The sequence below is a fragment of the Dipodomys merriami genome, unplaced genomic scaffold, assembly GCF_024711535.1.
Source record: "Dipodomys merriami isolate MVZ:Mamm:240054 unplaced genomic scaffold, mDipMer1.0.p SCAF_319, whole genome shotgun sequence".
Taxonomy (NCBI): domain Eukaryota; kingdom Metazoa; phylum Chordata; class Mammalia; order Rodentia; family Heteromyidae; genus Dipodomys; species Dipodomys merriami.
Genome location: NW_027204704.1, coordinates 1,065,590 through 1,092,908, shown reverse-complemented (window position 1 = coordinate 1,092,908; position 27,319 = coordinate 1,065,590). Strand labels below are relative to the sequence as shown.

Sequence of the window (27,319 nt, the reverse complement as noted above, 5' to 3'; positions counted from 1 at the left end):
ATTGTAGATAAGATTCCACTTGCTTTCCTTTCCAGGCTGTCTTTGAACCATGATCCTTAGATCTCAGCCTCCTGATTCAGCTAGGTTTACATGCATGAGCCACCGGTGCCTGTCCCTAAGCCTTTTTAATTTGCCTTCAAGGTCACTGAAAGCCCAAGAGTTCTTCAGACAATCTGACAACTCTCCAGGAAACATAACTGTCCTTGATTCTCTGCCCTCATGAGGGCGCTCTGAGTATTTGGATACAAGGAAATGTGCCATTTGACAATTATCATTGAAACAGTATAACACAAAAAATATGTGTTGTGTACATTTTCCCTCTATAAACTTAGGTGAAAAATACTGAGTTACAATATTCGTGTTCTCCATGGTGTTTAAATATGTAAATGAATGTTAGAATACAAATGCTCAGTGGAGTCCTAGGATATCTTTGCATTAGTAGAATAATAGATCATACATCTCTAAGTGTATTTGAGTAATAGCTAGTTTTAGTGAAGATGTGACTTTTTGATTATTCAATTATTTTTGTAGGAACATCAGTTTTTATTAATTCTGTATGTACATTAACGGAGAAATGAATTGCTTTTGTACTATCTGTTAGGGTATATTAGACTTTGCAAGAGAACCATGCAAACATCCAGGTACAAAGAACAAAGAAAGTATTATTGACAGCAGTGGAACTGGCAAGACCCCTTCTCACAAGTGAAGAATGAGAAGAAGTGCAGGCTATTGTTTGCGGTGACCTATATAACTCGGGGCTAGGAGGTGGAGACCCCAGTGTGGACATGTGGACCAAGGGATCCATCATGGTGGACTAGGATTTATGGCTGCTTGCCCAAATAGTAGATAAGGGGCTCTGCAGCTGCCCAGACCTTAAGGTCACTCTAGGGAGTTCTTGCTGCCCTATATCGTAGTAGCTACCCCAGAAGAGTGCCATCTCAAGATAAAGGGGGCTTGGAGGGAGGCTGATTATTAACTGCCTAGTGTTGACCAGGAAGGGAGCATGCCAAGCTGTGGAAAGGGGAAGGAGCATGCTTAGCTATGGGAAAGAAGCTTATTGGGCTAACAGTATCTAGCAACTAAGGACTGTGGATTTGTCTTTAGTGGAGAGTTTGATGCTTTACTTGAGACATAAAAGATTCTTCTCCCATAAGAAGGCCTTTCCTCCCATGTATAATGTTTCGAGCAGGAAAATTTCAGTAAAATTACACTGGTTCTTTCCTGACTACCTCATTTGCCTTCTCTCCCAGCCATGCTTCCTGCATCTTCTGTTCATTGTCAACAGCAAGAAAGAATGAAAGACTCTCTGGTGAGTTGCATTTTATTTCTCATTTTGTATTACATTCCATCTTATGAACTTAAAGGTGTCCAAGATTTAAAAACAGAAAAACAGATCCAGCTTCAGGAACATGTTCATAAATCACATAAAGATGGCTATTAGGTTTAGCATATTATAAAATCTGACATTCTGTCTATGTTAAGTGCAGATTTGCTTCACCTTGTTTCTAGTTTTTCTTATGTGAGAAAAAGTATTCACACTGTTATGTGATTCAGTAACCTAGAGGAGGTGATATCTAATGGAAGATGAAGGTTCCCTAGCAACTTGTCAGAGATCCCATCATAAGTAACATTGAACTATCTTAATGAAGTCTTTGGTCACACACACCTTTGAATGTTTTAGAGGACTGAGTAAGTAAGCAATATGTACTTAAATTACTCTTCATACCTTATTGGACTGCTTCATGGTCATTTTCTTACTTGAAACTTAGGCTATAGGCGATGATACGGTCTATGATTTTTCTAGAAATCCCTCTATTTTTTCTAAGGTGTCCTCACAAGATTCCCCCCTCCCCCTACTATTTTGTTTCAATCTTTGTTTTCTGCTCTCTAGCTTTGCTTATTTGTATTTTTCTTTATGTATCTATTTTTCTTTCTGTATTTTTTTTCTCCCAGACTGTCTTTCCTCCATCTGTCTCTCACTTTTTACTTTTCTTCGAATGCTGTGTCTGGGAACTAGTTTTTCTTACAAATTTTCCTTTGCTGCATTGGCTCTTAGAATTGACATTTTTCTTATGGTTTGATTTTTCCGTATTCCCTTTGAAGACAGGTCTTGCTATGCAGTCTAGCTTGCTCTTGAAATTTTATGTAGCCTAGGCTGGCTGGTAATCCCAAATTCAGAGAGTATAGGTATATTCCATCCTTTTTGGCTACATTAACCATTACATACGGCCACATTGTTTTATGGTTATGCCTTCCATCCATCTACAGCATTTTTTACCTTCCATAAATGAAGCTGTAAAAATCATTAAATACACAGCTCCTACCAGTCTTTGGAACCATTATAGTTACTGGGTCTGTGAGTTTGTTGATCCATGGAAGAGCAGTAAGGGAAATCATAGCATGGCTGATACTTGATGCCTGGTGTATTTTATTTAGCTTATTGTATTCAAGATTTATCCCTGCTGTAAAATGTATTAAAGTTTTCTTCGTGTTAAACACATTTATCTATTCTTTCCAGGCTTCTGTCTTTTGGTTATTGTGAGTAGTTGTTGTGTAGTGATTCTCCAAATATTTGTTCTAGTCCCTGCTTTCACTTCCATTGGTATAAATCTAGAAATAGAAGTGCTAGACCATATTCCTATGTAATTCTTTTTTTTTTTAATTGTATTTTATTTTATTTGAGAACATACTGTACAGAGGGGCTACAATTACATGGGCAGGATAATGCATACGTTTCTTACCAAGCATTGCAGCCTCCTCCTTTGTTTACCCTTCACTTCCCTTCCCCGCCTCCCCCCTCCCCCCACCCAATTTTACCCCCCTCCCCTCACCCTATTATACCCCCCTCCACCCCCACACCGACATTGTAAGGCTGGTTTTGACATGACATTTTGTACTTCTCATTGTTGCAACAGGTCCACCTGAATCCTTAAACGACTTGTTTGTCCCCATCTCCTCCACATGTTATACTGACATCAAATATACTGAAAGCGGGGGTTACACTGTGGGGGAGGGACATACAAAGCAACAAAGAAATAATCTTATAAATGCATTAGAAACACATGCATGAAAGAAACGAAAACATTAAAATACATATTTAAGGGTTCATTTTCCTAACATCACATTATCTGACCTTTTCCGCTTGACTCATACCTATACTAGATATTGCAAATAAGGGAAACCATGGGACCTATGCTTCTTTGGGCCTGGCTTACTTCACTTAATATAATTTTTTCCAAACCTTTCCATTTCCTAACAAATGGGGAAATGTCATTCTTTCTGATGGAGGCATAGAATTCCATTGTGTATATATACCACATTTTCTTGATCCATTCATCTACTGAGGGGCATCTGGGTTGGTTCCATATCTTTGCTATGGTAAATAATGCTGGAATAAACATAGTTGTGCTGGTAGCTTTAGTGTGGTCTTGTTTGTAAACATTTGGGTAAATGCCCAAAAGTGCGATTGCTGGATCATAGGGGAGATCTATGTGAAGTCTTTTGAGGAACCTCCATACTGCTTTCCAAAGTGGTTGAACAAGTTTACATTCCCACCAACAATGAAGTAAGGTTCCTTTCTGTCCACATCCCCTCCAGCATCTGTTGTTGTTAGAGTTCTTGATTTTTGCTGTTCTAACTGGAGTGAGGTGATATCTCAATGTTGTTTTGATTTGCATTTCTTTTATGGCTAGGGATGTTGAACATTTCTTCATGTGTCTATTGGCCATCCTTCTTTCTTCTTCAGAGAAGCTTCTCTTTAAGTCTTTCGCCCACTTATTTATTGGGCAGTTGTTTCTTTGAGGATTTGTTGTTGGGGGGTTTAATTTTTTGAGTTCCAAGTATATTTTAGATATGAGACCCTTGTCCGTTGTATGGCTAGTAAAGATCTTCTCCCAATCGGTGGGCTTTCTATTGATCTTGCCAGCTATGTCATTTGCCCTGCAGAAGCTCTGCAATCTTATGCAATCCCATTTGTCCAACCTTTCTTTGATTTGTTGTGCTTCCGGGTCTCTATTCAGAAAATTTCGACCTGAGCCAAGGAGACCTAGGGTTTCTCCTATTCCATCCTGTAATGTTTTCAGAGTGTCTGCTTTGAGTTCAAGGTCTTTGATCCATTTGGAGTTGATTCTGGTGCAGGGTGATATATAAGGATCTAGCTTTAGTTTTCTACATGTAGTTAACCAATTTTGCCAGCACCATTTACTGAAGAGGCTGTCTTTCTTCCATTCTATTGTTTTAGCTTCCTTATCGAAGATTAGATGGCTATAGGTCTGTAGGTACATTTCTGGGTTTTCAATTCTATTCCATTGGTCCTGAGGTCTGTTCTTATGCCAATACCAAGCTGTTTTGATTACTATGGCTTTATAGTAGAGTTTGAAATTTGGTATTGATATTCCTCCAGCAGTGTTCTTTCCGTTGAGGAGCGTTTTTGCTATTCGGGGTCTTTTATTGTTCCATATGAATTTTTGGATTGCCTCCTCTATTTCCTTGAAGAATGAGGGTGGAATTTTGATAGGTATCGCGTTGAATTTGTAGATAGCCTTGGGAAGTATTGCCATTTTCACGATGTTAATCTTGCCAATCCAGGAGCATGGGAGGTTTTGCCATTTTTTAAGTTCTGTGTTGATTTCCTTTTTCAAGATTTTAAAGTTTTCATCATAGAGGTCCTTCACTTCTTTGGTTAAGTTAATTCCTAGGTATTTTATTTTTTGTGGGGCTATTACAAATGGAGTTGCTTTCCTAATTTCAGCCACACTTTTCTCATTGTTGGCATATAGAAAAGCCATTGATTTTTGGGGGTTAATTTTATAACCTGCTACTTTGCCAAAGTTTTGAATCAGCTTGAGTAATTTGGGAGTGGAGTCTATGGGATTCTTTAAATACAAGATCATGTCATCTGCAAAGAGGGAGAGTTTTATTTCTTCTTTCCCTATTTGGATCCCCTTTATGTCTGCATCTTGTCTTATTGCTGTAGCTAGGCATTCTAATACTAGATTGAAGAGAAGTGGAGAGAGTGGGCATCCTTGTCTTGTTCCTGAGTTAAGAGGAAATGGCTTTAGTTTTTCACCATTGAGAATAATGCTGGCTGTAGGTTTGTCATATACAGCCTTTATTGTATTGAGGAATGTTCCATGGATTCCTAATTTTTCCAGAACCTTCATCATAAAGGGGTGTTGGATCTTGTCAAATGCTTTTTCTGCATCTATTGAGATAACCATGTGGTTGTTATTCTTGCTCCTGTTGATGTGATGAATAATATTAATGGATTTGCGTATATTGAACCAGCTTTGCATCCCTGAAATGAATCCTGTTTGATCATGGTGTATGATTTTTTGGATGAATTGTTGAAGTCGATTGGCCAAAATTTTGTTGAGAAGTTTTGCATCAATGTTCATCAAAGAAATGGGTCTATAGTTCTCTTTCTTTGATGAGTCCCTGCCTGGTTTTGGGATGAGGGTTATGATGGCTTCATAGAATGTGTTCGGTAGTGAGCTTTCTCTTTCAATTTCATTGAAGAGTTGGAGGAGTATTGGTGTGAGCTCTGCTTTGAAGGCCTTGTAAAATTCTGCTGTAAAACCATCTGGTCCTGGACTTTTCTTAGCTGGGAGGTCTCTTATTGCTGTTTCTATTTCAATGCTTGATATGGGCCTGTTAAGCTGGTTTAACTCATCTTGGTTTAGTTTTGGCATGTCAATATTTGCTAGGAAAAGGTCCATTTCTGTCAAGTTCTCAAACTTATTAGCATAAAGTTTTGAGAAGTATTCCCTTATAATGTTCTGAATCTTGGTTGTTTCCGTGGTGATGTTTCCATTCTCATCTCTGAGTTTATTAATTTGGGTGTGTTCTCTCCTTTTTCTGATAAGGTTTGCTAAGGGTCTGTCAATTTTGTTAAGTTTTTCGAAGAACCAACTCTTTGTTTTGTTGATTCTTTCTATAGTTTTTTTGGATTCTAATTCATTTAATTCTGATTTAATTTTGATTATTTCTTTCCGTCTACTGGATTGGGGTTTATCTTGCTGCTCTTTTTCAAGGAGGTTTAGATGTGTCAATAAATTGTTAGTTTCCGATCTCTCCAATTTGTTGATGTAGGAGCTCAGAGCTATAAACTTGCCTCTGAGTACTGCCTTTGCTGTGTCCCAGAGGAGCTGGTAATTTGTGTGTTCATTTTTGTTGAATAGCATGAACATTTGAATTTCCTTTCTAATCTCTTCCATGACCCACTCATGATTCAGCAGTGTGTTGTTCAGCCTCCATGTGATACCGGACTTTCTTTGGTGGCTTTTGGTGTTGAGTTCTAATTTTATTCCCTTGTGGTCAGAGAGAATGCAAGGTATAACTTCAATGTTTCTGAATTTAGACAAGTTTGCTTTGTGGCCTAAAATGTGGTCTATTTTAGAAAACGTTCCATGTGCTGCTGAGAAGAACGTGTATTCTGATGCTGCTGGGTGAAATGTTCGGTAAATGTCTGTTAAGTCTAGTTGATCTATGCAGCTGTTTAGATCTGCGGTTTCTCTGTTGAGTTTTTGCCGAGTTGATCTATCTAGTGGGGAGAGTGGTGTGTTAAAATCCCCAACAATTAATGTCTTTGGATCTATCTGGGATTTGAGGGAAAGTAGTGTTTCTTTGATAAATTTGGGTGCTCCATTGTTTGGCGAATAGATATTTAGAATTGTAATATCCTCCTGAAGGAGAGATCCTTTAATTAGTATGTAGCGACCTTCTTTATCTCTTCTCACGAATTTTAATTTGAAGTCTATTTTATCTGATATTAGGATTGCAACTCCCGCCTGTTTATGAGGGCCGTTTGCTTGGTAGATTTTGTTCCAGCCTTTAACCTTGAAAATATGTTTGTTTTTACGGGCAAGATGTGACTCCTGCAGGCAGCAGATAGAAGGGTCTTGTTTTTTAATCCAACTAGACAGTCTATGTCGCTTAATTGGAGAGTTCAGTCCGTTAACATTAAGAGATAGGATTGAGAGGTATTTGGGAGTTCCTGCCATGTTATCCACCTTCTTGGGGGCTGTGAAAACTGGGTTCTTCCTAAGGTTCTTGGATTCTCAGTTTGGGTGCAGTTTCTTGGCCTTTGTTGCGTTCTTGTTGGTTTTCTATGTGTAGGACATCTTTAAGAATCTTTTGCAGGGCTGGTTTGGTGGAGATGTATTGTTTCAATTTTTCTTTGCTATGGAAGGTTTTTATTTGGCCTTCAGTTATGAAGGAGAGTTTAGCTGGGTACAGTATTCTTGGTTGATAGTTGTTTGTTTTTAGGTCATGGCATACGTCATTCCAGGCTCTTCTTACTTTGATTGTCTCTGCTGAGAAATCTGAGGTAATTCTAATTGGTTTCCCTTTATAGGTGATTAACCTTTTCTCCTTGACAGCTTTAAGGATCTTTTCCTTGGTCTGGGTTGATCCTGTGTGGATTATAATGTGACGGTGGGATGTCCTATTCTGGTCTGGTCTATTTGGGGTTCTAAAAGCTTCTTGTATCTAAATAGGCCTATCTTTTTGTATGTTTGGGAAGTTCTCTGCTAGGATCCTGTTAAACAAATTTCCTAGACCATTAACTTCTGTTTCTAGGTGCTCCTCTACACCCATTATCCTTAGATTGGGCCTTCTGATGGTGTCTTCCAGGTGTTGGATAGACCTATCATATTTCTTGGACTTGTCTTGGATGGTTGTATGTTCTTTCTCTATAATATCTAGGGTGTCTTCAATCCCTGAGATTCGATCTTCTGCATGATCTAACCTGCTGTCAAGACTCTCTACTTTGTTTTTTATCTCTTTTCCTTCTAATTGGTCAGCTTTGATGGCTTCAAGTTCTTTGTTGAAGCTCTGTTTTAGGTCTTGTATGAATTTCTTTACTTCCTTAATTTGGTGTTCAGTGTTTGTTCTCAAATCACTTAGTTGATTGGTTATGGTTTCTTTGGACTCCCATTCCTTCTGTTGGGTTCCATTCAGCATTCCCTTTGTGGTCTCCCTGACTTCCTTCAGCTCTTTGTTAATGGATTCCATGAATGCCTTTAGTGATCTTTGTGTATTCTCTACCTGGTCTCTTAATTCATGAATTACTCTTTGATTAGTTTCCTCTCTTCTGTGGGATTCCTGCAGTTCTCTTTGAGTGTTCTCTGCCTGCTCACGCCATTCCTCCCTTTCTCTTTGAGTATTCTCAAGTTGTTCACGCAAATCCTGTATCAGTTTTTGAGAAGCTTCCTCATGCTTATGATATTCCTGTATAAACTTCTGGGATGCCTCCTCTCTCTCCCTATCACGCTCATACAGAGTCCTTTGTACATTGTCAAACTTCTCATTTATCATGTTTGCTATTAGTGTTTGTAGAGCTATTTGGGAACTCTCCTCTGGATTATTCTTTATCTGTTCTAATCCCTGATTATCAAGGTTGGGAATTGAGATACCCGAATTTGCCATTTTTTCTTGTGTTTTTCCGGCTTACTCGGCCCATTTGAGATAAAGATTGCACCAGTTTTGTGCTAGAACACTATCTTAAGGCAACCATCAACCAAAGTTTGCATTTGTACAGTCAATAGTCTACAGATACAATCTAGTTCAACAGATACATCTATTCAACATCAAACAACTATATGTTAAAGTACTTCAAACCGCAGAAAAGAATTTGGAAAACCAGAAATTATTAGGATTAGGGAGAGATGTGGGTAAAAAATAGGAATAGATTGGTGTGGGGAGGCCCAGGGAGAGTTAACTATGTCCTAATCACAGTGCAGGAAATGGGTTGGGTAGGATGCAAGTAGAGAGAGAGAGAAAAAGAAGAGACGGAAAGGGGAATAAAGAGAGACCAGAAAAAGAATAGAAACGTAAAAATTAATGTTATTATAGAGGTTAAAAGACCGTCTATTTAGAGAGGAATGTGAATATGTTCAGAGAAGGGGAGGGACATAGAGGAGATGTGAAAAGCTTTAAGGATGGGAAAGGGAGAAGAAAAGATCAGAAGTTCAGTAGAGCTAGATAAAAAACAAAAAGATAATTAAGAAAGAAAGAAAAAGAGAAAGAAGACAAGAAAAGAAAGGAAAACTCTCATTCACGTATTCCTAAAATAAAAATTATAAGATGAGAAAAAAAAAAGTTACTGGAAAACAATCATTTTTTCAGAAGAGGCAAAAATTAAAGATTAATAAAAGTTTTAGAAGGGAAAATATATATATATATATAAGGTAACAAAAAACAAGCAAAAAAAAAAGAAAAGAAGAAGAAGAAAAAAAAAAAGAAAAAAAAAGTCTTTTGATTTTTTTTGGGGGGGGGGGGAGGAGTGGGAAGAATCCTGTATCTCCCTTTTGTCTGCAACCAGTCTCTTGTTGGAGTCTCTGGTCAGCTTGAGGTCCTGTGGCTTGATTGGTTTCTTAAGTCGGTTGGTTGGAAGAGGCAGAAAAATGCTCTGCTTTACCCAAGATTTTGAGATCCCCCTCCCAGGTTAGTTTTCTGGGAGGGTGGTCTGCTTTGAGAGTCACAAAAGAGGGGGATGTGGTGATGAGGCTAGGTTCTGGGTAGAGTTGAGGCCTTTCAACAAACAGTAGCTTTTCCCTGGGGCTATTTTGTGATAAAGCTCACAGCGCCCAGCCTGGAGCCATTCTCAGGGTTTCTGTTTTTCAATTGATTGTGGTGGCTGCTAGAGGGAGGGGCAGCCTCTGGCTCTGGTTACCCAGTGAGGCAAGGCACTCCGATGGCTGGCGCCTGAGCTGGGTGACTTTTCCCTGGATGGAGCTGAGTCTGGCAGGTCACTTTGCCGTTAAGTTCTTGTGACCTGCTAAATGACTCATTTTATTCCAAGGCCTGAGCTGGAGCTAGCAGCTCCTCCGAGCTTTGTCGGTATCCAAGATGGAGATCACCGGTGCTGGGGGGGGGAAGGGGTGGCCTTCCCTCCTCTGCTCCCTGAGGAGTGAGGATGTCGGGCTTGTACTCACGCCGAGTCTTGGATCCTGGGTCGTCTCTGGTCTGCAAACAGCAGGATGAAGATGTTCGCTCCTTGTCAGTTCTTGTTGGTGTTAAGTAGAATCCGCTCGTCCGCTGCGTCTGGCTCCTTCGTCCTCGACTCTCTGTGTCTCAGGTATGACTCCGCGCCAGTGGTCGCCGCCGCGGCCCCGCCGCCGGAGCGGCAGCTGATGCGTTTCCTTGGCTTCCCCTCTCTTGTCTAACTCTCTGTCCTGTGATGGCACATTTGGTGTGATTCTCTGGCTTGGGACTGTTCACTGGAACTCTAATACTACTTTCTATGCGAGAGCTTGTTCAGATTCCAGCTTCTCCTCCGCCATCTTCCCGGAACCTATTATTCCTATGTAATTCTATATTTAGTTCTTTTAGAAGTCTCCATACCATCGTTGATTATTTTACATTCCTGCCAGAAATGCATCAAAATTCACTTTATTTTCATATCTTTCCCAACAGTTGTTAGACTTTGGAAACATATTTGTTTTTGTTTAAAAGGGTGTATGAAGAAGTAGATATTTCATTTTGATTTGAATTTTTCTAATAACTATTGACATTGAACTTTTTTATATTTAATGAGCTACCTGTATACTTTTTAGAAAAGTCTCTTCAGTTTTTTCCATTTTTAAATTAGATTTTCTGTGGGGGGGAGGAGGGAAGGGGGTGGGTGTGGTTAATTATAGGATTTTGTTTTATGTGAACTCTGGGCCTGAGTGCTGTCCCTCAGCTCTTCAGCTCAAGGCTAGTACTTGAGCCACAGCACCACCTCCGGCCTTTTCTGCTTATATGGTGCTCAGGAATCAAACCCAGGGCCTCAGGCATGCAAGGTAAGCACTCTACCACTGAGCCACCTTCCCAGCCCCATTTTTTTATGTTTTTAATTCACTGTGGTTAGTAATCTATTTAGAGAAAAACTAATACCATGCTTTCTCTTCCTTGTTGATCACGCTTTCTGATATACAATGTTTTAATTATATGCACTAAATTTGATTTTGTTTAGTATTAACCACTTTTGGTGTCCTATCAAATGAGTCACTGGCAAGTCTAATGTCATGAAACTTTCCTCCCTTCCTCTCTTCTTTTCCTTTCCCTTCCCTTCTTTTTCCCTTTTTTTCCACTACTGTCTTGTCAGCTCTTCTTTTCTCTGCCCCTTTTTTCTCCTCTCCCCACCCCATTCATTTTCATTTCTCTTTATGTCTGAGGACTTACTGTGTTGCCACAATTAGTGTCAAAGCCCCAACCATGCTTTCTTGTGCTAGTACTAGATCTTGAACTCAGTCAGTCAGCTTCCTCAATCGCTGTTGACACGCTCATTTAAACCATGCCTCCAATCTGTTTTTAGCGACTTAATTTGAGTTGTCCACCAAGGCTGCTTCCAGACCTCAACCTCCTTAGTAACTAGGATACATTCTCGTTCCTGAAACACTTGTTTTTGTTTTTCTTACCAGCATATACTGTTATTGGCTTATGTGGAATTAATATTCAACCTCAACTCCAAAATTTCAAATGAATTTGAGTTGTCTACCATGCTGGCTTCCAGACCTCAGCCTCCTTGAGTAGCTAGTGTCTGATAACAGTCTTGAGCTAGAGCACTTGTTTTGATTTGCTTTTTTCTTACCTGAACATTTAATACTAACAGTTAATTTGATACTAAAACAAGATTATTGTTACTGGTTTATATAGAATTAATATTCAACCTCAATTCCAATATTTCACGTTTCAAATTAAGTCTTGTATTTTATTTCTAATAGTTGTAACTATTCTAACTGGTATATTTTCTTCACTAAGCAAACAGTTTAGGCTAGCACAACTACATGGAAGGATTGTTTTATAATTAATTTAATTTATTGTTATAGAGATACAGAGAGATTACAATTACATGAGTCAGGTAATGAGTATATTTTCTTTCACAGAGTGTCTTCCTTGCCTTACTCTCTCACAATTCCTCCCTCCCTTCTCTAATCATGAGTTGTATAGTTTATTTTTATTAGTGTCTAATGAATTCCACTGCTGTACTTTTTCCCTGTTTCCCTGGAGTTCTGACTTTCCCCCACCCTCCAGAAAATATACCTGTGAATAGATCATACATAGTTAAAAGCATTTGTTTTTAGTGCAAAGGCGAAGTAACAAAGTGACTGCTTTTCATAGCCTATAAAACATAGTGATAATGTACATTTCTCCCATATCCATGCTAATTTCCCTGTGTTTATTTCACTCATAGATTTTTAGAAATATATTACTTAACTGTAATGTGTTTATAACCTAGCTTTATATCTCATTTTTTCCTAGGAAGTTTGTCTTGAGAATTACTCTCATTGTTTTAGTCTTCGTAAAATTAACACTGCAGTACTTTATAAACAGCATTTAGTTTGAAATAATGCCAGTGATATGTATGTTCCTGCTGATGTTTTGTCCTGATGTTTATAAATTAGAGGAGTATTACTTTTCCAATAGTAATGGAAGATTAAAAAATTACAATTCTGTGGCCTTTTTTGCACAGTTCCTTGATCTCAGGCATTCATTCTCTCTAAGCTTCTTTCCCTGAAGTCTAGCACTCACTGCTTGAGCCACAGCACCACATTCAGCTTTTTTTGTTCATGTGGTACTGAGGAATCAAAACCATTACTTCATGCATGCTAAGCAAGCACTCTTTATAAGCCATGTTCCCAGCCCTAAATTTATTGCCTTTTTATTTTCTTTTGGTAGAATTAATTCGTTGGTCTCAGGCCTTCATATTTATCAAGCAAGTAAAGTATTAATTGATACATATGCCTAGTGCAAATACTTTGTGTATAATACACTTGTGCATTTGTGTATTGAATCTTAATAAATTAGTTTTTCTTCCATGAATTGTTTCAGAAAGATTACCTAAAATCTAACATATGTTCTACAGATTTCCTTTTAATGACCTTGTCCTATGTGTACATGCATGTTGGCATCTTATTCTTTTGAAGCAGGATAATTTTTTGTAACAGTCTTAAAATGCAGATGTGTTATTAATGAATTATCTTTCCATTTAAATATCTCCAATCTACATTTTCTGAAGAGTTCCGCTACCCAATGGATTATCTATTGAAGATTATTTTCTTTCAACACTTGACACATATATTTCCTTTTTTGTGTGCTAGTCAGCATTCACCACTAGTATTGTCACGCATGGCTGGATTGATAGGATGATCGTTGGCCATTCTTCCTTTGTAATGGGGTTCAAAATGGGAATCAAAAGACTTTCCTTTTAGCCTCTGCAAAACAAAATAGTACTATATTTCATTCCAACTTTTAAAATTTCCTTCTGTAGGTTTTAGGTAGCATCACTTTTTATCCTTTTTATTCTCTGTTGTGCTGTGGTCATATTTCACAATTTTTTTTTGTCATTTTTTAATGTTCCATAAGCCTTTTGCCCTTTGCCTCCATCCTTCAATAAAAGATTGATAAAATGCAATTGTAGTCAAGGAACATTTTATTCCTCTGCCACCTAAATTTCTTATTGTAGGAGGTATGCAGTGTTCACAAAAGTTCATGTAGCAGTTCTTACAGAGGAAGGAAGTATCAGGGTATCTATGACCACATTTCAATCATTAGAATTTCTTCAGGCTGGGGAAGCATCAGCTGCTGCATGGGGAGGAGGCTGCGGCCACTGCTCCATGGGCCCCTGGCCCCTCTGTGCCTGTGTCTGGGAAAGCCAGTGTGTAAGATGAAGATAGTCTTTCCCCAGCCACCTGGATAATCAAGAGTTTGGGACAGATCCTTCGATAGTGAGGAGCCAGGAGAAAAGCACAGAGTATGGTGTTACATGGATTAATAAGGAATAATGTTCTCTTATATTCTGTTATGTAATGACAGCCCATATCATGGAGGTGTATTTTTTTAACAATTCATTTTCCTATAGACTACCCAACAAACCACCTGAGGTTGCATTTACAACAAGAATTTAGCATCCAAATATTAACAATATTGACAGTATTTGTCTTGATATTCTAAGGTCACAGTGGTCTCCTGCTTTAACTATTTCTAAAGTTTGTTTATCCATTTATTTACTGCTATGTGATCCGATCCTAGAGATTGCATGGACAATAAAACAGACAGAGACAAATACAACAGAGTATCTTGGAAATAGAATTAAAAGTATGTCATGTGATGATACCTAAAAGTCAGAATAACCTGCATTATAGCTGGAATGAACTTGAAACTACTGTTCCTTTTTTGATTTCTTATCTGGCTGCTCCCCTATTAGATGTCATCTTTTCTTTTAAATTTTATTTTTCACTTAGCTCCCTCCCTCCATTCATTTAGATTCTCATCTGAGTAGACTTAAACTGTAGTTACAAGAAAGCAGTTGCCCAAGACTCAAAAATTTTTTTAAAGTTCAGCATTTGTATTATACAGCCAGTATGTTCACTTTTTTTTTTTTTTTGGTCGGTCATGGGGCTTGAACTCTGGGCCTGAGCGCTGTCCCTCAGCTCTCCAGCTTAAGGCTAGCGCTCTACCACTTGCGCTACAGCACTACTTCCTATATTCACTCTTTTTTATCTTTTTTTTTGTGCTTTTCTTTTTTTATTGTGAAAATACTGTACAGAGGGGTTACAATTACATGGGCAAGATAATGAATACATTTCTTATCAAGCATTGTAGCCTCCTCCTTTGTTTCCCCTTCCCATCCCTTCCCATCTGCCCCCCAACCCCCACCCAACCTATATTCACTCTTAACCTGATTATGAAACCAAACCATTCCTCACTACTCTAATATGATGAAGAAGCCACCTGAGGGGGCGGGAGCTGTATTCTCAGTTGTCACATCAAAGGAAACAACATTCTAGCAGCATCCATTCTTGTTGAAGCCTTCCACTGTTAGAGATTTGAGGTTACATGTACTTTATGCTCCTAACTGATGTGGCTGGAGAATTGATATTGAATTTATAGTATCAGCAGAACAGAAAATGTGGTGTATTTTATACAGGTCAATAAAGATGTGAGCTGTTCTTCTCCAGAGAGTGGAAATTAGAAGTCAAACACCCTTTGTATTTCAAAATAGGGTGTCAAACATTTTGTAATTTTCATTTAAATTCTTAGGAGGCTTGGAGCTATTAGTTAAACGGTCTTCCAATACACTGCTTAATATAGCACTGAATAAATGATGCAAGTTGTTACTAGATAAGTGATGGATAGCTCTGCTAGTAATTGATTTATTTTTCTTCAATAAAGTTTCATAAACCAGTTAGCTGCCTGAATTAATCAGTATGGGGAATATATTTTGTAAATGGAAAGCTGTTTTTATTATTTTCCATGTACATTCCCTAACTAAACCTCTTTATCATGTGCATTTGAAGCTGGGGGGTGGGGGGGAGGGAAAAAGGAAGTAATAGTAGGTTACAGTTTACAAAATAAAGTACTGTTGTGGGAGTCGTAATGAGGCTGTGTTGACTATAACCATGAGATATTGGGCAGCCGTGGGTTTGTTCAGCCATTTACATTAATGAGCATTAAATGCAGCAGATATCATTTCAGGTGACTTAACATGAATAAATAAAAGTCAATGCTACTATAAAAAATTTTAATAACAAAAACAGTTAACAAAAATATTTTTATGTGCTAAGTCAAATCTTAAAATGTCCAAATCAGTCATTAGCTACTTTCTTGAGTACTGTTAACTCTCTTTTACATTCACATGAACACTGCTTTTCATAGGTTGATGAATATGGTATATATTCGATATAATATCCTGAATGTGTTGTGCTTGCTTATGTGAGAGCACTTTTTTTTTTTTTTTGGTCCGGTCATGGGGCCTGAACTCTGGGCCTGGGTGCTGTCCCTCAGCTCTTCAGCTCAAGGCTAGCGCTCTACCACTTGAGCCACAGCGCCACATCCGGCTTTTTTCTTTTTGCTTATGTGGTGCTGAGGAATCAAACCCAGGGCCTCGAGCATGCAAGGCAAGCGCTCTACCACTGAGCCACCTTCCCAGCCCATGTGAGAGCACTTTTTAAGTGAGGCAGAATATGAAAATGCAAGAAAAGCTTCCTGTTTACTTCATTGTCACCCTGATACATAGGAAATTTTATCAAAGTAAGCTAAACATACTCTTTTACTACCTAGACTTAATGTGGGCATGCCAGATTATTATCTCCTTAGAAATGTGTGGTGATGTATTAGGGAAACTATTTTTTTTTATTTTTTTATTTTTTTTATTTTTTTATTTTTTTAATATGATTTCATTTTATTTGAGAACATACTGTACAGAGGGGCTACAATTACATGGGCAGGATAATGCATACATTTCTTACCAAGCATTGCAGCCTCCTCCTTTGGGAAACTATTTTTTTTTATTTTTGTTGTCTGTGGGGTTTGAACTCTGGGCATGGGTGCTGTCCCTGAGCTCTTCAGCTCAAGACTAGCACGCTACCACTTAAGCCACAGAGCCACTTCTGGCTTTTTCTGCTTATGTGGTGCTGAGGAATCAAACCCAGAGTCTCATACATGCTAGGCAAGCACTCTAATACTGAGCCACCTTCCCAGCAGGAAACCTTGTATTTTAATTACCAAGTTAATACAGTGGCAAACATTTCTACTTTGATCATTCTTTCTCCCACTGTATAGATAACACTTCAAGCTCCAAACATTTTTATATAATATAAAATGCATACCTGTAGACGAATGAAATTCCAGCCTTCGTGTTCTCATGACTCAGGGCTAATTACTTGACAGAAATGTGTCCTTACAGAAGCTAGTGTCATTTGATGATGTGGCTGTGGACTTCAGCTGGGAGGAGTGGCAGTACCTGGACGTTGCTCAGAGGACCCTGTATAGAGATGTAATGCTGGAGATCTACTGTAACATTGTGTCCTTGGGTGAGCAAAAGTCACATTAACTTGTAAGGTCATGTGCTTTGTTTTTCGTAAATATATGAATATTTATGTTATTTAGATGTAGCATTCCAGAAGACTGTCTTCCCAACCTTGAGCATATTATTGTAAATGGTTATACAATCTAGAATATAATGTATATCACTGTTGGAAAGATGATCTGGAAACCACAGATGATCTATCTGTAGGTGACTTTGGTCTGTTAAAGCCGCCAAAAATCAATGTGTTTGGATCTGTGCATATTACGGGTTAAGTAGTATCTGTTTGATGAAGGGGGTATTCATTTGGGGTATAGCTATTTAGGATTATTATATCCTCTCATAGGAAAGGTCCATTTATTGGTATGTCATGGCCTTCTTAGTCTTCTTACTAATTATAATTTGAAATATATTCTATCTGATATTAGTATTGCTATTCTGGCCTGCTTGGGAGTATTTCCTTGATTGAATTTATTCTACCCATTCATATTCAGGATACTTATTTCTGTGGGCAAGGTGTGCCTCTTGAAGACAGATAGATGGGTCTTGTTTCTTGATTCAACTTATCAATCTTTTTCATTTAATTGGGAGTTAAGTCCTTGAGTATTGACAGGAGTGAAAAGTTTTGGCAATTCCTGCTATGTTACCCACCTTTCTATGGCCTGTACCTTCTCATTCTTACTATGTTTATTTGGTTCTATGGTAAATAGCTATTTCTCTGACTATATGAGACTGGGCTGGGTGCTCTTCTTTTCATTTTCATTTTATTGTATTGTAAAAGTGCAGCACAAAGAGTTATAGTTACACGTGTAAAGTAATGAGTACATTTATTGTTGAACATCATTACCCTCTCCTTTCTTTATCTCCTACTATCCCTTCCCACTCCCACCTTGAAGTTGTCAAGTTCATTTCCAACATACTGTCACCCCTTTAATCCTATCACTTTTGGTTAAATCCACTATTTGAATTAATCTGGAGTGCAACTTCCAACCATGGTGTAATTGCTGTGGCTTAGAAATCCTATCAGAAGCTACTCTCTGATTGGTTCATATGCGATACTCTGTGTGGGGTTGGGTTATAAAGATGCCAGTGAGTCATCTTGCTCTCCATGAGCCAGTGCTCCCAGCTCATTCATTTCCTATGGAACCAACATCTCCATGCCCTCCCTGCAGAACCTCTTTAGCCACACTGGCAGGCTAGGCCATTTGAGATGAGGGCTCTATCCTGCCTCTCTGGAGAGCTACCAATGTTCAGTGTGGGTGGAAGAGCCAGGATGTCTGAGCTTTTCAATTCAGTCATTGCTCTAGAACCCCATCATGGCACTTTTGTGGTACACGTGTCCTATGCACACTCCATCAGGAATCTGGAGTAAATTCAGCCTAAAAAAACTGGAACAAGATCTTGTTTTTACAACTAAATGGTGTGAGCATACCTCCATGTCTTGGGGCAGTCCTTGACTGTAATTTACTGTGCAAGCAATAAGTTGGTTTACAAAAGAAAGAAATTAAGTAGATGTCATTTCTCAGGTCCCAAAATAACAAAAAGCAAGGGCTGGGAAGGTGGCTCAGTGGTAGAGCACTTGCCTTGCATGCCTGAGGCCCTGGGTTCGATTCCTCAGCACCACATAAGCAAAAAGAAAAAAAAGCAAAAAAAATAAAGAGTATTACTTGTGCCTAGAATCCAAGCTACTCAACAAGTTAGAGATCAATGGATCACAGATCAAAATGATCCTGAACAGGAAACTCATCTCCAGTGAATCAGAAGAAATCCAGAAGTGGAACTGTGGCTCAAAATGGTAAACCACTTGAGTAAGACAGCTTAGGGACAACACTCCAGCTCCAAGTTCAAGCCCAGGATTGATCAAGAAAAGAATAAATCATCCCTCAGGTTGGTGATTCACACCTGTTGATGAGATCTGAGGATCACAGTTCAAAGCCAGTCAACCCAAGAATGACAGATAGTTATCTTCAATTACCCAATGAAAAGTTGGAAGTAGAGTCTGTGGGTCACCTGGTAGAGTGCCAGCCTTGAATGAAAAAAGCTGAGGGTGGACAGTGACCAAGCCATGCATTCAAGTCCCATTCCTGGCACACAACACAGACACACAGAAGAAGCAAAAGAGAAACAAAAAGAAAAATAACCATCTCACTTTCTAAGAGACTGAGAATGTTTATTGACTGAATAAATAAGCAATGTATACATGGGTTCTGCTATGTGCACATGATTTATAACGAGCTAAACTTAAATAGCTTCTTGAGATTGGAACATCAGTAAAATACTATTTCTCATTTTAAAAATCAGATGATGAGCAACATGTCAGCTGTATGCAGTGTAATGAACACCATGGGAACTCTCATAGTCCATGGGAAGGGCAATGCACACCCATCCTAAATACCAGAAATAACCTAACACATGTAAGTAAAAATATCTAAAGCTGTTGATCACAGGAGACTCATGACTATAAACCTGATGTCTGCGGATTGAGCCTTGAAACCAGCCTCAGAATAAAATTCCATAAGATTCTTATCCCCAAATAATCACCACAAATGTGGGAAGTAGAATTAGAGATGTGGTTCAACTGGTAGAGCAGTAGCCTTGGGAAAAGCTCAGGAACAGCCCTGAGGCAATGAGTTCAAGCCTTAAAATTGGATGTTTGTGATGTATAGAAATTAATATAGTGTGTATACATGTGTAAAATGCACACATATGTGTCAGTTGTGGGGCGTGAACTTGACCTGAGCACTGTCCTGCAGCTCTTAAGCTCAAGGCTATTGCTCTACCACTTGAGCCACAATGCCACTTCTGATCTTCTGGTGGTTTATAGGAAATAGGATGTCTCACAGAGTTTTCTCTGTTGGCTGGCTTTGAACCATGATCCTCAGATCTCTCTGAGTAGGATTATAGGTGTGTGCCACCAGCACCTGGCAAAATTCACTTTTTAAGAATTGCTCTTAGGGACTGGGAAGGTGGCTTGGTGGTAGAGTGCTTGTCTTGCATGCATGAGGCCCTGGGTTCGATACCTCAGCACCACATAAATAAAAAGAAAAAAGCCGGAAGTGGTGCTGTGGTTCAAGTGTAGAGCGCTAGCCTTGAGCTGAAGAGCTGAGGGACAGCGCCCAGGCCCAGTGTTCAGGCCCCACGACCAGACCCCCCCCCCCCAAAAGAAAGAATTGCTCTTAGATGTAATAGGGTTGTGGGGGTATTTCGTTAAGTCACTATTCATTTGAGGATGGCAGTGAACTCATTTCAAATAACAGTAAACCAATTGTGATGGAGTAGGCTTATAATTTTAATTGAAGAGGTGAAGTCAGGAAGTTCGCTAGTTTGAGAGCAACCCAACCTACATACTAAGATCCTGCCTCCAAACTAAGTTTCTGTTTGTGTGCATATATGGATGTTTGTATATATCCACACATTCAAGCATGCATGCATACATGTGCACATAGATAAAATACTGCTAGGTTATTGTAAAGAATGCTCATAGCAATGGTGAGCCAGGGAATGTGCTTAGTATCCTCTTTATATATACATACTGGTCCACATAGAAGTAGACATATTTTTGTAAAGCTGAGCACTTGAAATTTCATCTTGTTTTATGCTGCAACAGACATAAAAGTAAAGAAACAGCCAAAGGTGGTGTTTGCCTCTAAGTCTAGATATTCATGAACTGAGATGTGAAGATCAAGAAATAGAGCCACCGAGACAGAAAAGCCTACAAGACTAGCTCCAATTAGCCACCAAAAAAGCTGAGTTGTGGACATGGGATAAGAGGTAGTGAGCTCTGGGCAAGGAAATTCAACAAGCACAAAATCTGAGTTTATAAAACAAGGTAGAAGCTGAGTTGTGGCACAAGGATTAGAGCACTAGCCTTGAGGAAAAAAAGCTCAGAAAGCCCTCAAGCCCTGAATTCAGCTGCAGGCCACACAGATGCACACAAAATTGTTCAACCATATTAAAAACGTTACTGTCTACTACTCTAGAGATGGGGATGGTGGCTCAGGAGTAAAGCACGTGCTCTACATGGGTGAGGCCCAAGGTTTGAACCTTAACTACTACAAACATTAAGAAACTGGCCTTGGGGCTGGGTGGGTGGCTCATTGGTAGAGCACTTGCCTTGCATGCATGAGGCCCTGGGTTTGATTCCTTAGCACCACATAAGCAAAAAGAAAAAAGCCGGAAGTGGTGCTGTGGCTCAAGTGGTAGAGCGCTGGCCTTGAGCTGAAGAGCAGAGGGACAGTGCCCAGGCCCAGAGTTCAGGCCCCCGACCAGACCCAAAAACACCGGCCAAAACTTTATATGTGCATTCTAACTTAAATGTTTGTTACCAAAGGTTTGATGTGGAGACTTCATCTGATGTTGTGGAAGTTGGTTGGGCTCATGGTCTATGCCAGAACTCAAAGTGGAAGGTACAGGAAAGAAAAATTTGGTAAGGAGCCAGCTGAGTAGAGGAGGGCTCTGGCAAAGTCTTCATGCAACCGGCCAACCAGGCAAGCCCCTTGGGACAGGAGTGAGAAGCCCAGAGCAGGGTATGTGCTACCCCTCAGTCCACCAGCACAGCACGGCACCTGCAGCATGGGCCAAGGTGCACACGTGTTTCCTGCAGGGCTGACTGTTGACACAGGGACCTGTCAGAGCAGTCAGTGGCCTAATGTAATAGTCTTGTCCTATGTAGATAAGACAATTGCTTGTGGACTAGAAGAATTGGTAGTAAAACATTGTTAGATGAAGTAATAATGTGTGAATGTGTGTGTCCTAAGAAGAAAAGAAATTGAAAAGGAATTCTATGATAACTCAAATGACAAGTGTGGGACTTGAGTGCACAGCAAAAAAGATCCATTACGATCACAACAAATAGGTGAAAAGGAAGGGTTTCCTTCATTTATTTTTACCAACCCTTACAAATCCTTTTGTGTTCAAAATAATAAAGGCAGAAATGTTTCTGTTGATGTTTACTGTTGTACAACAGCTACTTTATAAGTGACAGCAGAAGCATAGGGTCTCTTCTGTATGCAGCCCCTGAACTCTCTGGAAATAAGGACAATACTATTGAAAGTGAAATTATGTCACTTGTAAGTTTGTCTTTTAAATTGCAGGGGAAGCATTGACTAATTTAAATGAGCAGACTTTTTGTTTTGCTGGTCCTCTGGTTTGAACTCAGGATACAGGTGCTTTCCCTGAGCTGCTTTTGCTCAAGGGTAGCACTCTACCACTTGAGCCACAGCACCACTTCTGGCTTTTCCTGTGTATGAGAATCTGAGGAATAGAACCCAGTTCCTCATTCATGCAATGCAAGCACTGTACCACTTAGCTACCTTCCCTGTCCTATAAGCAGACTTTTTATGTTAAAAGAAGAAAGAATAGGGGCTGGGAAGGTGGCTCAGTGGTAGAGCACTTGCCTTGCATGCCTGAGGCCCTGGGTTCGATTCCTCAGCACCACATAAGCAAAATGAAAAAAGCCGGAAGTGGCGCTGTGGCTCAAGTGGTAGAGCGCTAGCTTTGAGCTGAAGAGCTGAGGGACAACGCCCAGGCCCAGAGTTCAGGCCCCACGACCGTGCCCCCAAAAAAAGAAGAAGAAGAAGAAGAAAGAATAGGTTGGTAGGCAGTATCCACTTTCCATGTGCAAGTCCCAAAGTTCAACCCCCCAAAGTGAAAGGAAGAAAGTAGAAAATGGAATGACAAGAAGTATTCAGTTACAACTACAAAAAAAAAAAAAAATAGAAGAACAAAGGCAATGAGCAAGTAATTAGGTTTTTGTTTGGGATTGTTTCTTTTTTCTTTCAGTTCTTAGCTGTGGGGTTTAAACTCAGGGAAGGCCTGGCATATTCCCTCACTAAAGGCTAGCATGCTACCACTTCCAGCCAGAATGTCACTTCTAGTTTTCTGGCATTTAATTGGTGAGAAGTCACAATGAATTTTCTGCTGATGTGGTGCTGAGGCATAGAAACCAGTGCTTCATGTATGCAAGGCAAGCACTCCACCACTGAGCCACACTCCCAGCCCTGCCTCCTTTCTTAAAACAGTGTGGTTGGGGCTGGCACTGTGGCTTAGTGATAAAGTGCTTGCCTAGCATGCATGGAGCACTAAGTTTGAAATCTCAGTACCTAATAAACAACAACAGCCCCCAAATACCCTTAGAAGCACTGGTGCTGTAACTCAAATGGTAGAGTGGTAGCCTTCAGCATAATGATATTCAGGGACAGTTCTCAAGCCCTGAGTTCTAGCCTCAGGAATGTCAAACAAGAACAACAACAACACGATGAAATGGTAGATGAAAACAAGAAACCCAATGTCAGCAAGTTTCATTGATAAACACAACACAGAAACACACACATAGATACACACACACACACAAATACACATTTATTAAACCATATTCACCTCTTTTTCCCTGTCTGCTCACCCTCCCTGCTCCAACTGCTACCTATATCCACTGGAGAACTTATTCTATGTTTCTGTTGTTTGTGCATTCATAAAAAATTATTGTGAAGATTATATATATGAGTGAAAATTGCATAAGCCAGTATGCATTTTTGCACAATTCCACCCAGTTATTAAACCTGGCGTTTATTTCCCTATATCACATTAAAATGTACCAATGTAAGGTATTGATCTCATTGTCTGGGTGCTATCCCTTACCATTTTACCTTAAGGCTCTATCACCATTTCTACTTGTAGATTTTTAGGTGATTAATTATAGATAAGAGTTTCATTGACTTTTCTGAAAGGACTGGATGAAAACTCAATCCTCAGATCCTAGGTTTACCACCATGAGAAACTTTTGTCCAGCACGTTTAAATAGTATTACATGCACTATGTTGTTTGTGGTGTTTAGTAGTGGACTTTTGTTTGTTTTTGTGCTGGTCCTGGGCTTGAACTAATGGTCCCAGAGCTGTCCCAGAGCTCTTCAGATCAAGGTGAGCACCCTACCACTTGAGTGACAGCACCACTTTTGTTTTTCCTGTGATTAATTGGGGATAAGAGTGTCACTGACTTCCCTGCCCAAGCTGGCTTTGAATTGTGATCTTCAGATCTCAGCCTCCAGACTAGTTACAATTGCAGGCGTGATCCATCAGCATCTGGTTGTACTTCAAAATAATGTATTTACCTATTTATGCAATACAAAATGGGGCTGGGAAGGTGGTTCAGTGGTAGAGTGCTTGCCTTGCATGCATGAGGCCCTGGGTTCGATTCCTCAGGACCACATAAGCAAAAAGAAAAAAGCCAGAAGTGGTGCTGTGGCTCAAGTGGTAGAGCGCTAGCCTTGAGCTGAAGAGCTGAGGGACAGTGCCCAGGCCCAGAGTTCATGCACCATGACTGGACTGCAAAAAAAAAAAAAAAAAAGATGAGGATCACTATTTACCTGTATTTGACCTATCGAATATCTAAGCACAATCTTACTTCTGTCTCTTTGTGTCTCTCATTCCATGGATTTCTGTAACCATTTTCTAGCTAGTTTGTGCACTTCAATTTTTTAACATATTTCTAATGATTTCATTACATTTCTGTGCTGCTACCATGTCTTAATTTTGTTTTGGTACAATGATCAAAAGGGAGCTGGAGCAAGGAATAGTAGTGGTGGTAGAGAGAGGCTTATCCTCCTGAAAACTAAGTTTCAGCCTCTAGAAAAGTGAGAAAAAACAAATTCTTCACATCAGGCACACCTGTGTTTCATTATAACTCACTCAGCAGAACTACAAAATGGGCTAAGAGTGAATCAATCCAAGTGGCTTATCACTAGTGGTTAATTAAACATAAAGTAAGCACTGAAATCCTTTTGGGGTTACTAATCAAAATCCAAATGCTTATGACTCTTGTTTTTATCAGCAAAGAAAGTGGAAGTGCAGGCATGGCTCAAGTGGTAGAGTGCTAGCCTTGAACTGAAGGGCTGAGGTACAAGCTCACACCCAGAGTTCAAACCCCATGAGCGACAGTAAATAAATAAGTGAACAAAAAAATAAATACCAACAAAACAAGATTAAGTGCATACAATGAAAACTTTGTATACTGAAAAGATCTATCAACGAAGAAGCAAAAGCATGGTAGGAGAAAATATTTGCATATGTCTTTAAATAGATTCCTAACAAATCTGAATTAGAAAATATAAAGAAAATCTTACAAGTAAACCCCCCACAAAAAATTTAATTTAAAATGGGAAAAATATTGAAGAGACTTTTCTAAAAAGGACATATGCAAATAGCTGATTAAAATGTAAAAGTAGTATCAATAATCAGGAGACAAATTCAAATCAAAATTACAATAAAGTATCTATTTTATACATGTTAGTGTGGCCGTAGTTTTAAACAAAACAACAAAAATCCTTCCAAAGTCTAAGAAAAGCTAGGAAAGTTGTGACAACAATGTGAACCTTGGTGCATTTCCCTCAGGTATGTAAAACTATCAGAGATGGGACAAAGAGTCCTAAAAAGAACCGAATATAGAATTACATAGAAATATCATCTAGTACTACTACACTTGTACATACCTTTGGGAAAAACAGATTTCTATAATTACCGTGAAATACAGCCTAAGAGTCAAGAAAGACAAATACCAAAAAGCAGTCCAAGAGTATTTACAGAGATTAATTGAAGTACTTATAACACACTCAGTCCTATACAACAGTCAAAGTTCTGTTTGACCACACTATTTCAGCAAATCCATTAAAACTTCATTAGGATAGTCTAATGTTATGTACGAGGCTGTGATGGCTGACCAGATTCTAGCCAACCTTTACTTTCCATGAGAAGTTACCTCCTAGGTGTCATTGAATCACATAAAAAGTGAGGCAACTTTGTCCTTGCATTAAAAAATGAGAAACAAACTAAAGCAAAACTGTACTTAACTTAGAAGGCAAGATTTGATAATTGGATAAATCTCCAAGCCATCTTTAGCTTCTTCAGAAACATGTTCCTGAAGCTGAATCTTTTTTTTTTTTTTCTGTTCTTCAATCTTGGACACAGTTAGGTTCATAAAATGGAATGTCAAACAGAGTGAGAAATAAAAGAATCTCATCAGAGATCCTTTCTTCTTTCTTGCTATTGACCATGAGTAAAGATTCTGGAACCATGGCCTGGAGAGAAGCCAAATGAGAGAGTCAGAAAACAACCTGTGTGATTTTACCCTAGAAGTTCCTGGTCAGAACATGATAGGTGGGCTGGAAAAACATAAAGCCTTCTTATGGGAGAAGAAACATTCCTGAATCAAGTAGAGCATTAAAGTATCCACTAAAGACAAATCCACAGAAGAGTGAAATCTTAAGTGTTACTAAACAATATTAACAGAAAATACACCCCAAAATGTAGGTGGTATTTCAATATTGTGATTTGCATTTTTTTATGGCTAGGGATGTTGAACATTTCTTCATTTGTCTATTGGCCACCCTTTCCTTTTCAGAGAATTTTCTCTTTAAGACTTTAGCCCACCTATTTATTAGGCAGTTGTTTCTTTGAGGATGTGTTGTTGGGGGATTTCATTTTTTGTATTCCAGGTATATTTTAGATTTATAGAAGTTCCTCAAAAGACTACACATAGAGCTCTCCTGTGATGCAGCAATCCCACTTTTGGGCATTTACCCAAATGATCACAAACAAGAATATCCTAAAGCTACCAGAATGACTACATTTATTGCAACATTATTTATCATAGCTAATATATGGAACTAACCCTGATGCACCTCAGTAGATGAATGGATCAAGAAAATGTGTCACACAATTGAATTCTATGCCTCCATCAGTAAGAATGAAATTGCCCCATTTATTAGGAAATGGAAAGACTTGGAAAAAATTATATTGAGTGAAGTAAGCCAGGCCCAAAGAAACATAGGTTCCATGGTTTCCCTTATAATAACTGGTATGTGTGTGAGACAAGCAGAAACGGTTAGATAAGTTGATGTTAGGGGAAATAAAACTGAAGATAAGGACACCAATGTTTTTTCTTGCTTCCTATTGTTGCTAATATATATATATATATATATATATATATATATATATATATATATATATGATGATTTCTTTGTTGCTTTGTATGTCTCTACCATGGTATAATCCTTGTTTTCACTGTATTTGATATTGATATAATTTGTGGAGGGGAAGGGAAAAATTGTTTAAATAGAGATATAGGTGTACTCATTCCAATAATGAAAAGTACAAGATTTTATGTTGTAAAATGAATTTTACAAGTTTGGTGGGGGGTGTGGGAGATGGGAGGGCAGGGATGGTAAGAGGAGACAAAGGAGGAGGCAACAATGCTAGATAGGAAGTGTACTCATTACTTTGCTCCTGTAATTGTAACCCTTGGGTTTGGTATTTTCACAACAACAAAAAAAAAAGTAAAAAAATGGCTTTTACAAGAAGTATACTCTTTATCTATTTAGAAAATGATGCAGAGGCTGTAAAATTTAATAAAGTGATTTAATAAAATCAGTAATATTAAGTAAGGAGGTCAGGCCTGGCTGGTGCCATATTGGCCACAAGATAGATGGTTGGGTCTGCCATCTTGTATTCATGCTCGCGGAAGGAAATGACAAGATTC

At 39.0% G+C, this 27,319-nt stretch overlaps 1 protein-coding gene across 1 annotated transcript in view; it reads left to right on the top strand.

The window, feature by feature from the left end:
- The window catches only part of LOC138841398 (zinc finger protein 84-like), a 130,379-nt gene that overhangs the window by 11,584 nt on the left and 91,476 nt on the right, over positions 1 to 27,319 (top strand). The window contains exon 3 of the mRNA XM_070042066.1: positions 16,673 to 16,799. Coding sequence (XP_069898167.1) covers positions 16,673 to 16,799 — 127 coding nt within the window. The remainder of the gene's footprint in view (positions 1 to 16,672; positions 16,800 to 27,319) is intronic.